This window comes from Equus przewalskii, chromosome 1 (genome assembly GCF_037783145.1).
Source record: "Equus przewalskii isolate Varuska chromosome 1, EquPr2, whole genome shotgun sequence".
In the NCBI taxonomy this organism is placed as follows: domain Eukaryota; kingdom Metazoa; phylum Chordata; class Mammalia; order Perissodactyla; family Equidae; genus Equus; species Equus przewalskii.
This window is the reverse complement of record NC_091831.1, coordinates 113,530,545-113,546,140: the sequence shown is the minus strand read 5'-3', so window position 1 is coordinate 113,546,140 and position 15,596 is coordinate 113,530,545. Positions and strand designations below refer to the sequence as shown.

Genomic DNA, 15,596 nt, shown 5'->3' with positions numbered 1-15,596 from the left:
AATCCATTTACATTTAGAGTGATTATTGACATATGAAGCCTTAATGCTGCCATTTTATCTCTCGTTTTCTGGTTTTCTGCACTTCCCTTGTTTCTCGTCCCGTATATTTCTGTTTGGTAGTTCTCTATGATGGTTTTCTCAGTTTTCTCTTTATTTATCATTTGTGTCTCTTTCTGATTATTTGTGTACTGGTTACCACGACGTTTGTATAAAATATCGTAGATGAGATAGTCCATTATCTGATGGCCTTGTATTTTCTTAGACTAAGCCAATTCGATCTCTTTCCTCTTCCCCTTCTAAGTTACTATTTTCACAACTTGTTCCATCTTGTGTTATGAGTTTGTGGTTAAAATGATGAGATTTTATTTATTTTTGATGTTTTCCTTCCCTTTTTCCTTAATTTTATAATTAAGTGTTTGCTAACCTGTCCTGATAGAGAGCTGCAATTTTCTTTCCTTTTTTTTTTGATTGGCGCCTGAGCTAACATCTGTTGCCAATCTTTTCTTTTTTCCTTTTTTTTCTTCTTCTTCTTCCAAAAGCACCCAGCACATAGTTGTATATTCTTGTTGCAGGCCCTTGTAGTTGTGCTATGTGGGATGCCACCTCAGCATGGCTTGATGAATGGTGCTAGGTCTGTGCCCAGGATCCAAACTGGTGAAACCCCAGGCTGCCAAAGTGGAGTACACAAATGTAACCACTCAGTCACAGTCCTGGCCCCAAGAGTTGCAATTTTGTGATATGGTCTACCTATTTATCTCCTTTCTCAAGGATTTGTAACCCCTTTGTTTTTTTTGTTCAGGTATGAGGGGCTTTTTGAGCATTTCTTTTGGGGGGTGGCAGGTCTTGCGACAATGAACTCCCTTGGCTTTTATTTATTCAGGAAAGTTTTTATTTCTCTGTTATATCTGAAGGATTTCCACTGGATAGAGTATTCTTGGATGAATGTTTTTGTCTTTGAGAATTTTGAATATATTGTTCCAATATTTCCTAGCCTGTAAGATTTCTGCTCAGAAATCTGCTGAAAGCCTGATAGGGGTTTCTTTCTAACTTATTTTCCTTTGCCTTGCTTCCCTTATTATTTTTCCTTTGTCATTTCTTTTTTTCCAGCTTTACTACTATATGCCTTGGAGAAGGCCTTTTTCACACTGATGTAATTAGGAGTTCCAGTGGCTTCTTTCACTTGTACTTCCAGCTTCTTCCCCAGGTTTGGGTAGTTCCAAGCTATTATTTCTTTGAACAAGCTTTCTGCTCCATTTTCCTTCTCTTCTCTCTCTTGAATATCTACAATCCTTATGTTGCATTTCCTAATTGAGTCAGATATTTCTCAGAGAATTTCTTCATTTCTTTTTAGTCTTAGTTTTCTCTTCTTCTTCATCTGAAGCATTTCTATATTTCTGTCCTCAAGACTGCTAATTCTCTCCTGTACAATATCAGCTCTGTTATTCAGGGAGACCAGATTTTTCCTTATCTCATCCATTGTGTTTTTCATCTCCACTATATTGATTTGGTTTTCTTTATAGTTTCAATCTGTTTTGTGAAGAATTCCCTCTGTTCATTAATTTTGTTCCTGATTTCATTGATCTATCTATATTTTCTTGTAACTTGAGTTTTTGTATGATAGCTATTTTGAATTCTCTGTCATTTAGATTATAAATTTCTGTGCTTTCAGGATTAATTTCTTGGTGTTCATCATTTTCCTTCTTGTCTGGGGTATTAATATATTTCTTCATACTATTTGATGGCATGGATTTGTGCCTCTGCATAGTGACAGTATCTGGTCACAGCTTCCACCTGCCACCACTGGGAGGGGGTCAAGAGCTGTGTATTCTCAGCCCTTCACAATCCATGGCTCACTCACAGCTGCTGTTTTTCTATCTTCTGTGCAAGCACTCTCACCAACCAGCTGAACTGGAGCACTGGTTGGGGGGGAGGCGTGCTTTCTTTTGCCTGCATGATCCTTGGGGTGTTCTCACTCTGCCCTTGGTATCTGCTCTCCAGGTGTGCTGGCTTGATGAGGATACTCCTGCAATAGCTTAGGCTCCTCTGTGTGGGGCTTTCCCATCGGTTATGGAGGAACTTGGAGAGTGAAGGTGTTCCTCTGGAGGGCCACTTCTCCCCTCCTCCTCTCAGAGCTGTGCACAGTCCCATACCCTGGGTTGCTGCCTTTAGTGGAGGGAGAGGAGATCCCCTTACCTTCTTCCACTTCCTCTTGGGGGTCCAACACCTCCACTTTTAGATATATGGCTGTGTGAGTCTCTTAAACATCTTTTGTGTTGTGTGAATGTCCTGTGTTGGTTTATGAATGTCCTTTTCCTTGTCACTTCAGGAGAGAGTCTAAGGGAAGAGCTCACTCTACCATGATGCTGATGTCACTTCTCCTCATTTTTCTTTTTTGGTAAACATTATTGATATTATAGATTAAGCCTTGGCATCAATCTAGAAAGAGAATGAAAAATCAAAAATTAACAAAATTAGATATTAGAAAAGGGAACATAGCAGCAGAGGTAAAGATTAAAGTTATATTAGAATATTACATTTATGGCTAATAAAATTAGAATTTTTAAAATGAATGTTTTTCTGGAAAAAATATAAATTACCAAAGTTATTTTAGGAAGTACTAGAACAAATGAGTATTCTCTTTGAGCTTTCACAAACCCATTCTTCTCTTCTTTGCCTGCTAAATTCCTACTCAGTGTTGAACACCAAACTCACTGGCTGGGCACTACCCAATGGAGGAGTTGCTTTTGGTGCTTCCCTACAGAATCCTGAGTCCATGCCTCTGAATAATGCTCAGTCTATGCTATCACAAATTTGACTTTCTGTCTGCCCTTTTCACTGCTACTTGTAGGCAGGGACTGCCTGTTATTTTGCTTTATATCGTCAGCATATTATCCAACACAGCATGCAATGTAAAGGACAAAGGCATCTAGTAATTTAAGAAGGTTTGGAGTGGACAGGACGACAATTTACTGTGATAAAGGAAGATCTGGAGGTGTTTATAGGCCAGTAGAAGATGCCAATCACAAAGGAGGCATGAAAGGTATGGGAGAAGGAGACACTTGATGGAGAAAGTTCTTAGAGGAGAGCCAAAGAGATACAGTCCAGAATTTGAGTTCAACACTCAGAAGAGGGAAGAAAGAAAGGAAAAGTCAAAGGCTTGCTGGGTGGAGATGAGGAACATTGCTGCTGCTCAACTTGGATAAACGTAATGTTCTTTAAAAAGTCAGAAGGAAGGCCATATTGTGAATATGGGAATATGGGAGAAGCAGCTAGGAAGTTTTAGAAGAGGTGTTGGACAGAACCTTATAGGGAGTCTCTACATGATCTCAAATATCCACAGGGCTTTCTGACTCTCCATTCATGTTCAGTGCGAATGCTCAGGGGTAAAGGGGCTTCCACAACATGGAGGGAAGTTTAAGGAAGTGAGAGGCTGGCTGATTGCAGGTCTGACAGAGGGAGAGATGAGAGTCCCAGCCCTGTGGATGGCTGAGAGCACTGGTGCTGGTCAAGAGACCATGCGTGGTGGGGCACCTCAGAGAGGGAGCTGGCTGAGGTGGGGCACAAAGCGCAATGAAAATAGCTTTTCTCAGAAAGAGAAAGACTGAGACATGATTTTCTTAAACTCTTTCTCTTTTGTTTGCTAAAGACTGTAGCTACATTTCATAAGACTGAATGCATGAGAAAGAAACCACCCAAACTGGAGTCTATTCTGGTGAAATAAAAGCAAATTATTAGAATTCATCCTCAGATGGCTTTTCCTTTCCAAGCTTTTCCTCTTCACTTTGATGCATTGCTCCTTGCCATACTTTCTGTACTGTTTCTCTGTCACTCTCCCAAGTGCTTAGCCCTGTGAACTCTACTGCTGGCTGCTGGCACCAATGCAAGGTGATGGAGAGGTCACTGCAGACACTATGAGGCCCACTTCCCCATGGATGTGCCTCCTCTCTTCTGTAGCCCTCCTTCTGTCTCACCACCATTTCCCACACCTGGAACTCCTCTTTTAGTGGGAAACACAATTATGGGGCTTTACTTCTAAGAAATATGAAGCTTCTTCAGCCTTTCTTCACGAAGAGGTTTAGCTAGTTGTCACCCTGGGAGACCCAGGAGATGAGGCAGGAGGGTGTTCAAATTTCAAATGGGGGCTGAGGATAAGAAAGTGATCCCTGGGGCTGGCCCTGTGGATGAGTCGTTAAGTTTGCGTGTTCCACTTTGGTGGCCCAGGGTTTCGCTGGTTCAGATCCTGGGCATGGACCTAAGCACCACTCATCAAGCCATGCTGAGGTGGCATCCCACATAGCAGAACTAGACGTAGACACTGGAGTATACAACTATGTACTGGGGGGCTTTGGGGAGAAGAAGATAAAAAAAAAAAGATTGGCAACAAATGTTAGCTCAGGGCCAATCTTTAAAAGAAAAGAAAGAAAGTGATCCCTGTCCTGGGGCCTCTGACAGGCCAAGGGGCTGAAGAGCACAGCTCTCAGGAGTCTATTGTCTATGGAAGGTGGGGCAAGCTGTGTGAGCTGTGTGCATCTCCACAGGCCTATAGAAGCAGAAGCTGTGCTTCGTTACTTTTGCAGAAAGGCAACAGTGAAATGGATTTCTGATTAAGAACTATAGTCATAGTGTGCTATAAGGCCTTTTGGAAAGGAAAAGTAAATGGGAAGAATGATTTCAGTCTAGAACTCAAGTAGGAGACTTCATTAGCAAACATTTCTTTTTGAAAACCAGGTCTCTTTTCAGTGTGCAGGGCTCTGCTCTCAGCATCATGCTGACCTCCATTGGAAATGGCAGGGTTCCAAGGCAGCTCATATCCCAGCAGTGTGGAAACCTTGGTTCCTTGGAGTAGTGTGTGTCATCACAGGCATGTTTTTAACCTAAAACTGAATTCATCTAATGCAGAGTTTGTATGGGCATCCATGTGACACTTTACATCTTGATTTGTGATTTGATGTTCAAGTGTTTTTGTCTTCTGTAACACAATATGATTTTTGGAGCCAGAATGGATTGAAAATAATCCTTGAGGGAAATGAAAGCATAATGTGATGCTGGATGCTGAACAAATGTGCGTTTCTTAGGTCTTTTGGTGAAGTTGTTGCTTTTCTGAGAGGCTTGGGGAGCAAGACAAATGGCTCTTCTGGGAAATGGAACAGCTCCTGGTAAACATGGAGCATAAATATGTGTATTCGGAGTTCTGCTGGCAGTGACAGGAAGTCATTACTGTCCTCCCTTCAAATAAATCTCCCTCCAGGGGACTCCTGCCTGGGTAGCGAGTGAAGCATTGAAACATCACTCAAGCTAACCATACTCTCGCAAGAAGAAGTGGCAGGGGCTTTCTCCAAGAGGGAACACACCAACCTTAGTAGTTCCACTGGAAAAACTGCCCCATCCTGGTCTTTACTCATCAAATAGTCAAGTGTGTAGCGACTATTGGCAGTGCTGCCATCAAACTGCCCAGTAAACATCTTCACACTTGTCTTGACTGACCCTAACATTGAAGGATTCTTTTTGTGTGTGTATGACTTCCAAAATGTATAGGGAAAAGGCTGCCCTGATTGGCTTGCTTGCCTGGTGGAGATGTGTGCAGAGGGTGGCAGAGCCCCTGCAGGCCTGTCTCAAGATGGTTTCTCTGAAAAGGCCTCACTCCAGCGACTCCCCTTCCAAATTCTCCATCCAGAGCCAGCATTCCCTGCATCAGCTCATGGCAATAAACCTGCCTTTTCGGATACTTTCCAGGTGCAAGTTGTGCTGCACTGGATATTATGACAGGCCCCAGCCACTGTGGCTATTGAGCCTTGAAGCATGGAAAGTCCACGTGAGTTGTACTGTGAAGAGAAAACCCACACTGGATCTTGAAGATTTGGTGTAAAAAACGAATGAATTATATTACATTAAAATTTTATGTGGATTATATGTTAAAATAATGTTTTGGATATGTTGGGTTAAATACATTATTAAACTTCCTTTCACCTGTTTTCTTTCACTTTTTAAAATATATGGTAATATAAATTTTGAAATTACATAGTAGCTCACAGTATATTTCTCTTGGTTAGTGATCTGGGAATTCCTTGCATTTTGAGTGGGAGCTGGTAAGCTAAGTTTTTTCACCTTCCAGACTGGAGGTCTGGATGCTTTTCTCCATAACAGGGGGATGGCAAACATTTTCTGTAAAGGGTCAGAGGTAAATCTTTCAGACTTTGTTGGCCACATGGTATCTGTTGCAACTACTCAAATCTACTGTGCTGTCATAGCTCTAGAGCAGCCAAAGATAGTAAGTAAATGTATGTGAGTGGTTGCGTTCCAATAAAACTTTATCTATAAAAACAGGCAGTAGGCCAGATTTGGCCTCGGTGCTGTAGTTTGTTGGCTTCTGGTCTATAAAAAGGGGCAGTACACATAGATGAATTCTCTTTGGATTGTAAAGTGCATTTTTCATTCATGGAATCCCTACTGTATGCATCTTTATGGGTTAAGGGCTCTTTCAGGAATCTTATAGTACACACAAATATCATTGTTGGCATATCATAACCCAACTAGCGAGGATGAGGCTGGAATCTAAAGTACTAGAGCTGACATTTGAAATAAATTCCTTCTCTCTCCTTCTGCCTCTCTTTCCTATCTTTCTCTCTCTCTGTCACTTTCTCTCTCTCTTTCTTTTATTGATAGGGCTTATATGTGCTATTTTATTTTTGTTTTCTGTTGATTACCTCTCTTTTTAGTTTCTCTGTTTATTCTTTATGCCTTCTGCGGGTTGCTTGATGACTTCTTAGAATTCCATTTTGGTTTGTCCGTGTTTTTGAATATATCTCTTTCTATAAATCTTTTGGTGTTTGCTCTAGTTATTATATTATAAATACATAATGTAATACGGTTAACTGACATTTTACTAGTTCCAGTCAAATGTAGAAACCTTGCTTCCATTTAAGTCTGTTTATGCTCACCAGTTTATAATTGTCTTAAATATTCCTCTGCATTCTTTGAGAATCACATCAGACAACGTTATAATTTTTGCTTCAAGCATAATTTAAAAACTCAAGAGGAGAAAGAAAGTTTATCGTATTTAAGCATATTTTTGCCTTTTCTTTTATACTGTCTTCCTTCTTGATGCTCCAAGATTCCCTCTTTTACCATTTCCTTTCTGTGTGAAGACCTTCTTTTAGCAGTTCTTTTAGGCTAAGTTTGCTGCTCTGTTAGTTTGTCCTCACCAGAGAATGTCATGATTTCTGCTGCAGTCCTGAAGGTTATTTTTGATGGCTATAGAAATCTAGGTTGGTCATTCTTGTCTTTCAGCAATTGAAAAATGTTATTCTACTTTCTTCTGGCCTCCATGGTTTCTGAGGAGAAAACTGTTGTTTTTCCTGTAGGTAAATTGTCATTTGCCTCTCATTACTTTCAAGAATTTTTCTTTTCTTTAGTTTTCAAGAGCTGATTATGTTGTGCCTTAGCATAGATTTTGGTGGGTCTATCCTTTTGAGGGTTTTCTTAGTTTCTTAAATCTGCAGGTTTATTTCTTTTACCGAGTGTTCAGCTATTATTTCTTTGAATACTTTTTCATCCCTATCCTCTTTATCCTCTCATTCTGGGGCACCAATGACACAAATGTTAGATCTTTTGTTTGTGTCCCACAGGTCCCTGAGAGTTTGTTCATTTTTTTCCCCTGTTTTTTCTCTGTTGTTCAGATGGGTGATTTTTATTGTATCTTCAAGTTCACTGATTTTTTCCTTTGGGCTTTCCCATCTATTATTATGCTCATCCAGTTAGACTTCTATTTCAGTTGTTACCTTTTCAGTTCTAAAATTTCCATTTGGTTCTCCTTTATGTCTGTTTCTTTTCTGAGACTTTCTGTTTTACGTTTGTTTAAAGTGTGTTTGTAATTGCTTGTTGAAGAATTTTTATGATAGCTGCTTTGAAGTCTTCATCAGGTAATTTCAACATCTGTATCATCTGTTAGTGTTGATATCTGCTGATTGTGTTTTCTCAAAAGTTGAAACATTCCTGGGTCTTAGGATGTGAGTGAATTTCTGTTATATCCTGGACATTTTGGGTGTTGTGAGATTCTGGATGTTCTTTAAATCTTCTTCTTTAGCATGCCTCCTCTAACCACACTGGTGGGAGTGAGAGGGTGTCACCTCATTACTGGCAGGTGGAGGTGGAAGTCCAGGTTTCCCACTTGAACTCTGTTAACACTCCAGTGGGGGAGAGGAGCCTCTTTACTGCTCAGTGGTATATAGCAGTGGGGGATTGGAGTTCTGCTCCCCACTTGTCTGTTCTGTTACCACCCTGGCTGGAGTGTGGAGAGGTGCCTCATTTTTCTCTCCATGTGACCACCAACAGCTTGCTGACTTTGTGGAGGTGAGGTCTTACTGCTACTGGAATGTGGTAAAAGTCTTGGCTTACCACTGGGTCTCTCTGAAACCACCCCAACAAGAGAAGAGAAGGCCTCTTAGCTCCAGGTAGGGGTCAAAGTCCAGGATCCCTGTGCAGTCTTCGCTGACACCATAGGAAGAGTACTTTGTTATAGCCTGGTGAGGGTAGACGTTCTGATTCCCCACTAGGCCTTTGCCAGTGGGAGTGGGGTGGGGGTGGGCTGTAGCTTTTTTTTTCCTGTGGTATTTGGCTGGAATAAGGCAGTTATTATGTAAGAGTTTTCTCTCTTGCTATACTGCTCCTTTCCTCATCCTTTGGCTAGAGAGAGCAGACTTTTCTGGTTTTTTAATTTTTTTTCTACCATCCACTAATGTTTCCCAGTTTTCGGCTTCCCAGCACTTAGTCTGGGATATATGAGGAAACAAAAAGGAGACTCATTATTATGCTGTTCTTCAGGATCAGAGTCCCTAGCTGGCCTGCTCTCTTGTCTACACCATCAGAGTCTCCTTAAGTTTGTTTATATATAATGCCCAGGCTTTTTAGCTAGGCTTTTAGAAGGAGGGCTAGGAAGAAATGCATCCACTCCATCTTGCTTCAGAACCAAAAGCCTGATCTATAGTTTTTAGTTTGTAAAACAATTATATTCTCTTTTCCAATAAACCCTCCATGTATATGGTTAAATTTCTTACCATCAAACAAAACTCATGCTCCAAGAAGTCACTCCAGGCTTTACCCTTTTGTTTTGTGCACTTTCTAGTGCCAGTCAGCATGTACTCAGGGTGAGGAACACTGGCCTGAGGCTAACATTTGCTGAGTGCTCATTATGAATCCAGACACTGGTCTAAGGTATTTATAGGGGTTAACTCATGTAATTCTCATAACAACTTTAGTAAGTAGGTATTATTATTACCTCCATTTTATATATGAAGAAATTGGGTCACGGAGATGTTTAATACTTTCCCAAGATCACGTAGCTGGACAAGAAAAGAACCCTGAACTAGTGTGTCAGGGTGCCTGTCATGTGGGTTTTGAAACCAGTAAAATAGGCCAAAACATCATCTCTGCCTCTTAGTGGTGGCAGACTTTGTCAAATTCCCTAATATAACAGAGTTTCAGTTTCTTATTCTATAAAATAGGGATAATATGATCTGCCTTATTGTGTTTGGGAAATGATAGATAACGTCTATTTCTATGTCTATGTAGTCCCTGGTATATAGCAGATGTTCAATAAATTACTTGTTTATGAGTAGTGCATCGTCATTGTATGGTTTGCCCATATCCATAGGGAAGTAACACATGTAGTGATTAAGAGTGTATTCTCTAGAGTTAGACTGTTGGAGTTTGAATTTCTGCACTATAGCAAATTATCCAAGTGACCTGGATAAATCTGCTTACTTCTCCAAATCCCATCTATGCAGTAGGTATGATGATACCAATCTCAAAAAGTGGTGTGTGCAGTTGATGAGGTCATCCACATGAGGATCTTGAGTGTCTAGACACTGAATGAGCAGTCATGTTTCTGATGGAGTCTGAAGGCTTGCATTAGTCTCGGGTGATTCTTCTTCTCAGGGCTGGTGCCATCCCTGAGACACCAGCAGCTCTCACTGGGAAGCATGGCAGAACCATGTATGAGGAAATTTCTCTGGACTTGGGCTTTCCAAGAGCAAGTTCTGCTTTTTGTGGGATTCATCCAACAAGGCAGATTTGCTTCTGAAACATGGTTGGGTGTGGCAGCACCCACGTTGAGGTATTCAGCATCTTACCTGACACCAATTCATTCTACTCAATCTGTCACAGTGGAAGGAAGGCTTTGCATTCATATGAAGATTTTCAATGATGTCTTTGATGCTTAGAGTTGGCCAGAAACTGTCCGTAGGTTGTATTTTTCCAGAATTCAGTGATCAGGGCTGACAGGTTTCAAATACGTTCAGCTATTAAACAACAAAAAAAAGTTTACCAATCTCAAGAAATTTGAGTAGTTTTACTGAAATTTATTGTGCTTTGTTTTTTGTTTTATAAAAAGAAATGCGTTCAGAAGAGAAGTTGCTACCTTCTTGAAATGCCCAATTCTGCTCTAGGATTAAGGAGTTGCTTCACTCATGGATGCAGTTTTTGTGTTTATATTATAGCTTTGTAGAGAGAAACTTGCTGTAGCTCTTTCTACTGAGTAGCTACTCCCCACATCCATGACCATGGAAAGGAAGATTGTCATAATCCTGATTATTATCATTATCACACACTAGGCTCTTGCCACTGGATTTTTAAGCCTTTTGGAACAAAACCTGTGACCTTTGCAGGGACCTCCCTCAGTGACAATGCAGCACTAAGCAATGGCTTTAAAACATGGGTTCCAAATGCCAAGTGGGAATTTATTAGGATTTGTTAGTTAGGATAGGAATTTGTGGAGATACAGGTACATTGTGGGAAGCATGTAATGAGGGAAACTTTCATCTTCTCATGATTTCTTTTGTATTTGTCCATATCTATCTACACATTTTGCACCTCACTGAATACAGAAGAAAATCTTGTTCTTCACTCTTCCCTTCTTTAGACATGAGATTATTATCCAATCCTACCTCTCAAGCTCTCCCAGCTTTAAGTGTGAGGAACTTCAGGGGTCTATGGGAATCTGACCTTTCTGGGAAACCAGTTCTCTTGGAAGGACAATTTGAAGATGAGGCAGTCATAGGAAACATCCAGAAATTTAAGTAATGGGCCAGTTACCTGACACTGACAGTGTAAGTCCTCATCAAGACCACCCCTCTCATGTTGTAGACAAACAAATTGAGACTCTGAAACATCAGTTAAAACTTTGCAAAAACTTTAAGCAGGTCTCAAATAAAATGGCATACCATGGGGAATATCTAATGGAGGTGTGCCTCCAGATCATCTAGGCTGAAACCAACTTCTTGATTTCTAATAATAAGAGGTAATTAACTTTGTGGATATATAAGGCTCCCAAGGCCACATTCTTTTGCAATAACATAACTTTATAATGAGTTCAAATAGCACAGTACTCACCAGACACCAGTCCCCACAATCCGCTTCTCTTTGTGTTTCAGGTTGGGCTTCCCCATGATGGTCGTCTCTTGCACGGTTGGGATGTGTTACCTCCTTGTTGCTCATGTCGTGTTGGGATGGAATTAATACATATACATCATGAGAAGACTAAGGGAAATTTGACCCATCACCAACATCAGTAGAAAACTCCCCTAACACCACTCTTGGAGAAGAAAAGGTGCTTACCATGGGGTGCTCTGGAAGGAGATTTTTGGCACCCTACTCTTATTCAGGTGAATGCTGGCTAGTCGTGGAAAATACAAGATAACTTACCCAAGACTATTCTATAGGAAAATATGTGTATTTCAAAACACATCTTACTATGCTCTGTAAGAAAAGACACAAATGCAATATTATACCCCAAATGGCTTGTGCTGTTTAACTGTCACTTTCCTGAGGCTATCCACAATTTTTCTTCATGTAATCACTTTTCATGTTAAAATAATCAGAATTTAAATTGTGTATTCTCCGAATACATTCTCTTCCTGGGAAAAGGCAGACAGTTTGTAAGGAAACATTTTATGTATTGAAAAAAATCTATCACTTGACAAAATGTTTTAGATTTGTTAGTCTCTTAGTTTTTCCATAGTTTACATTATGCAAAATTGCATTTTATCCATTTGTGTTTTTCTCTGGAGTTTTTAAATCATCAATTAAAAGTCCAGAAATTTGACTTGCAGAAGGTCATAAGTGCTTTTTTGAAATAATATTTTACATAGTTAACAGCCTAGAATAAACTTCAACTTTGAAGGTGGTGCATGCTATTTCCATCAATTACACAAAAGTGTGGTCAATACACTCAGCCCTCAGCTGCCCGCAGGACTCTGGGGGTTCTGTCAACGTTTGTTAAATGCTATTCTTTTGCGGAACATACACATGGGGCAAGGATAATCAGAGCAAAGAGCAGGAGGGAGTGCTGTGCTTCAGCTCAGGTCTCGTCTGCTCTGCTTGGCCAATACCATGGCTATGCCCCAGACAATGGACCTCTTCAGTTTTTAGTCTACTGTGTGTGATACCTAGAGATGAAGATGTTTACTGTGGACTCAGCTCAGAAGTGGTAGTTGTTCAAAGCATCTGATTTCAAAAGGTTTAAGAGCTCCGGGAAAATAGGAGACCTTTCTAGTTCCATTTCTTTCCTGGCACCCTCAGGGTGGTTGTGCCCTTTCTACAGTTCAGAATCTATATTTGTAAAATGGCAACCTGTTTCCCTCCTGAAAGGTTGAGAGAGAGTTTATGAGATTTGGATTCATGAGCCATCTTGGAATTCCTTGACAGCAGAGGTGACACAAAGCCCCATTTTTGTTTTAAAATCTAGTCTTGGGAAACATCACAGAAGCCTCTGTGTATATTGACTCAGTGCTCCAGAGGGGCCCCTTCCAAAGTCTTTCCAGGGAGGGAGCCCTGCCAGCCTCTCCAGCTCTGCTCCCTTTTCACATTGCCTTACTGAAGCCTAGATACTACTGAATTCTTTCACCAAAAGGCATTGTTTTCTCTTCCCCCTCATATTTCCATGCCTGGAGGTGGGATTGGTGCCTTCCCTGTGCCTAGCTGCTGCTTCTAACTCACCTTTAATCTCTCCTCCTTCAACGTCTCCTCCCTGTGATGCTCCAGCCTCCATCTCTCCACCTCCAACCTTTCCTCATTGATGCCACTCTCAGCTCCTCAGTCACCCCTTCTCATTCTTAAATACCTTTGGCTCCTGACTCCTTTCTTCCTCTCCCCCTTATCCCATAAGTTCTTACCCCCATACCCCATAAGCTCAGCATTCCCCGGGATTTGACATTCAAGCTCATTACACCCAAGCTTGACTCCTGTAACTGCACCTTTAATTCTTCATCTCAGTGTCTCTCTCTTAAACTTCTGACACTTCCAGACATCTACTCCAGATTATCACCTAAACAGATACCTCCAACACTTCCGATTCTTTGGCTCCTCCCTTTTCCTAACTTCCCACATCAGTTCCCTCCTATTTCTGCTCTTAAACTAAAAACTCTATCAATAAACTGGCCCTGCTCTACCATTTCTGGCCCTGCATTTAAGCACCTGAATGTTGCTGAAGTAAATCATTCTGCTGAGATGACTGATAAAGATCACAAACATCAAACGGACACTCAGTGCTGCCTCACTAATTTATTATATTTCTTTTGTGCAGCGGGCAGAGTCCTCGGTGGGAACAGATGACTACTCAAATAGGGTAACTTAAAAGGGAATTTTATCAGGGATGGTACAATTCTTTGAACTGAGAGGAGGCAACTGTAGGCCTCCGAGGGTGAGGGAATGAAGTGGTCAGCAAAACCTGGACATGCAGGGGGCTGAATGGATAAAGTCCCCTGATAGGAGCTCCTGGGAAGGGTTGCAGTCAGCAAGAGTCACTTCACAGGGAGGGGCTGTGGGAGTCACCTTGATTTCACTCCCTTTCCTCACTGAGTTCCATCATCCTGCCCACTGGCTAAAGCCAGCCAGAAACTTGAGGACAAGAGGAACTGTTGACACTGTCCACATAGGTCAGCTCCTCTGGATATAGAGCAGGACGGAGTGGGTCTGGAGGAGTAGATGGAAGACAGCTCTGTCCACCAGTTTCGCTCCTCAGCAAATGGCAAGTTCACATCTGCCAGAAAGGAAATGCTGAAAGTGCCGTCAGCTTGCCTATCAAGTTTGTCTCTACTCCTTCCTGGTACTGTCTCCAGAATGAGTAAGTAAACAACCCAATGCTTATTAAGCCCTGTTCCATGATGATAGAAAAAGATAACCTTGAAGGAACAAACGGTGGCTTTGCTATGAATGTTGGACTACCACAGGTCACTTATCCTCATAGGCATTATTCCAACATCTCATGACCCCTGAAGATCACAAGGATCATGAGGACACATGTTTATAGTCTGAGTTTATCATGGAAATCAAGATGATTCCATTTTCTTTTTTGCTGCACATGAGGATTCTGAGCTGCATCAATAGCTGTGTGTCACCTTTACAGGTGCCTTGCCCCAGATGAGCCCCCACAAGGCCATGGGCAGGGACAGGTAGAGGAAGAAGTGGCAAAGCAGCAGACACAGCTGCCATGGGAATCCAAGCCACTTCCTCCTGCAGTTGGTGTATGCCTTCCAGACCCACTTAGGACCAGTCTTCTAAATGCCACATAATGGAAGACCAGTGTGCATGTTTAACTTTATGAACCAGTTGGTCAGACAGGACTTGGTGTATGATGCACAGCTCCACTTGCCCGATCACACCGCTTTCCACAGTCAGGTCCTCAATCTTTACCAGGGCCCAGTGGCAGCCAGGAGCTGCTTTTCAGGTGGAGACTAGTAGTCAGAATGGGAGGGTGTGGACCTCATCCAAATCCTCAGGGTCTGCACTATGATTCTCCCATGGAGGTCTGCCACAGACACTTGGGACCCCTTCAGTGTGCTGGCTGCTACAGAAGGCCTACGTGGTAGGGCATTTGCATCACAACCCAGGCCTGCTGAGAGGCCTCTGCTAGCTTTGGTCCCCTCAATCTCTGCAGCCTTGGGAGACAATTTGTAGTGAGTCACAGCAGCTTCTCCAATCTGTTACATGTTGCCTGTAAAATTGAAAGTGGACCACCAAGAATCGTATTTGTGTGTGTGTGTGTGCGCGCGCATGTGAGATTACTGTGACAATATTTGTCACTCTACAGGTTAATTTTAAGTCATTGATTGGCACTAATCTCTAAAATTTCCATCAGGATGTTGTATTTCTTTTGTTTTACTATCTTAATGTGGAGTGGGGAAACTTCCTAACAGATAGGGAACAAACTTGGGGGATCTGACAGCTGTTTGATGTGCTATCTGTCCCAGGACTCACTCTGGAACTGAGGAAGAACCATGGGATTGGTCACCATTCCACAGGGTCAACTGTTGTATGGACCTAGCTCCAGAATGACCCACCACTTGACCTCAGTGGGCCTCTGCTCTGTCTAGTGAACCAGAGGGCATTCTGGGTCACTGAGGATTGCAGAATATTAACACATGGGAAGTTGAGGCATGTCTTTTAGCAAATGCACAAGTTCCCTATTAATTGGCTGCAATTGGCTTCTGCTGCTTCACTGTGCCTTACTCTGAGGAAGGTGTGAGGGGAGAGTACTAAACACAGGCAGGCTGTGTTGCAGGATTCTTTCTCAAAGGGATTTAACCTCCCTTCAAGGGACAGGC

At 41.8% G+C, this 15,596-nt stretch overlaps 1 protein-coding gene across 2 annotated transcripts in view; it reads left to right on the top strand.

Annotated features, from left to right (window-relative positions):
- The window catches only part of OCA2 (OCA2 melanosomal transmembrane protein), a 359,156-nt gene extending 347,059 nt beyond the window's left edge, over nucleotides 1-12,097 (top strand). For both annotated transcript variants that reach the window (XM_070572284.1, XM_070572292.1), the window contains one exon: nucleotides 11,427-12,097. In XM_070572284.1, the coding sequence (XP_070428385.1) occupies nucleotides 11,427-11,511 (85 nt within the window). In that variant the 3' untranslated portion in view covers nucleotides 11,512-12,097. The remainder of the gene's footprint in view (nucleotides 1-11,426) is intronic.
- Nucleotides 12,098-15,596: the final 3,499 nt, after the last annotated feature.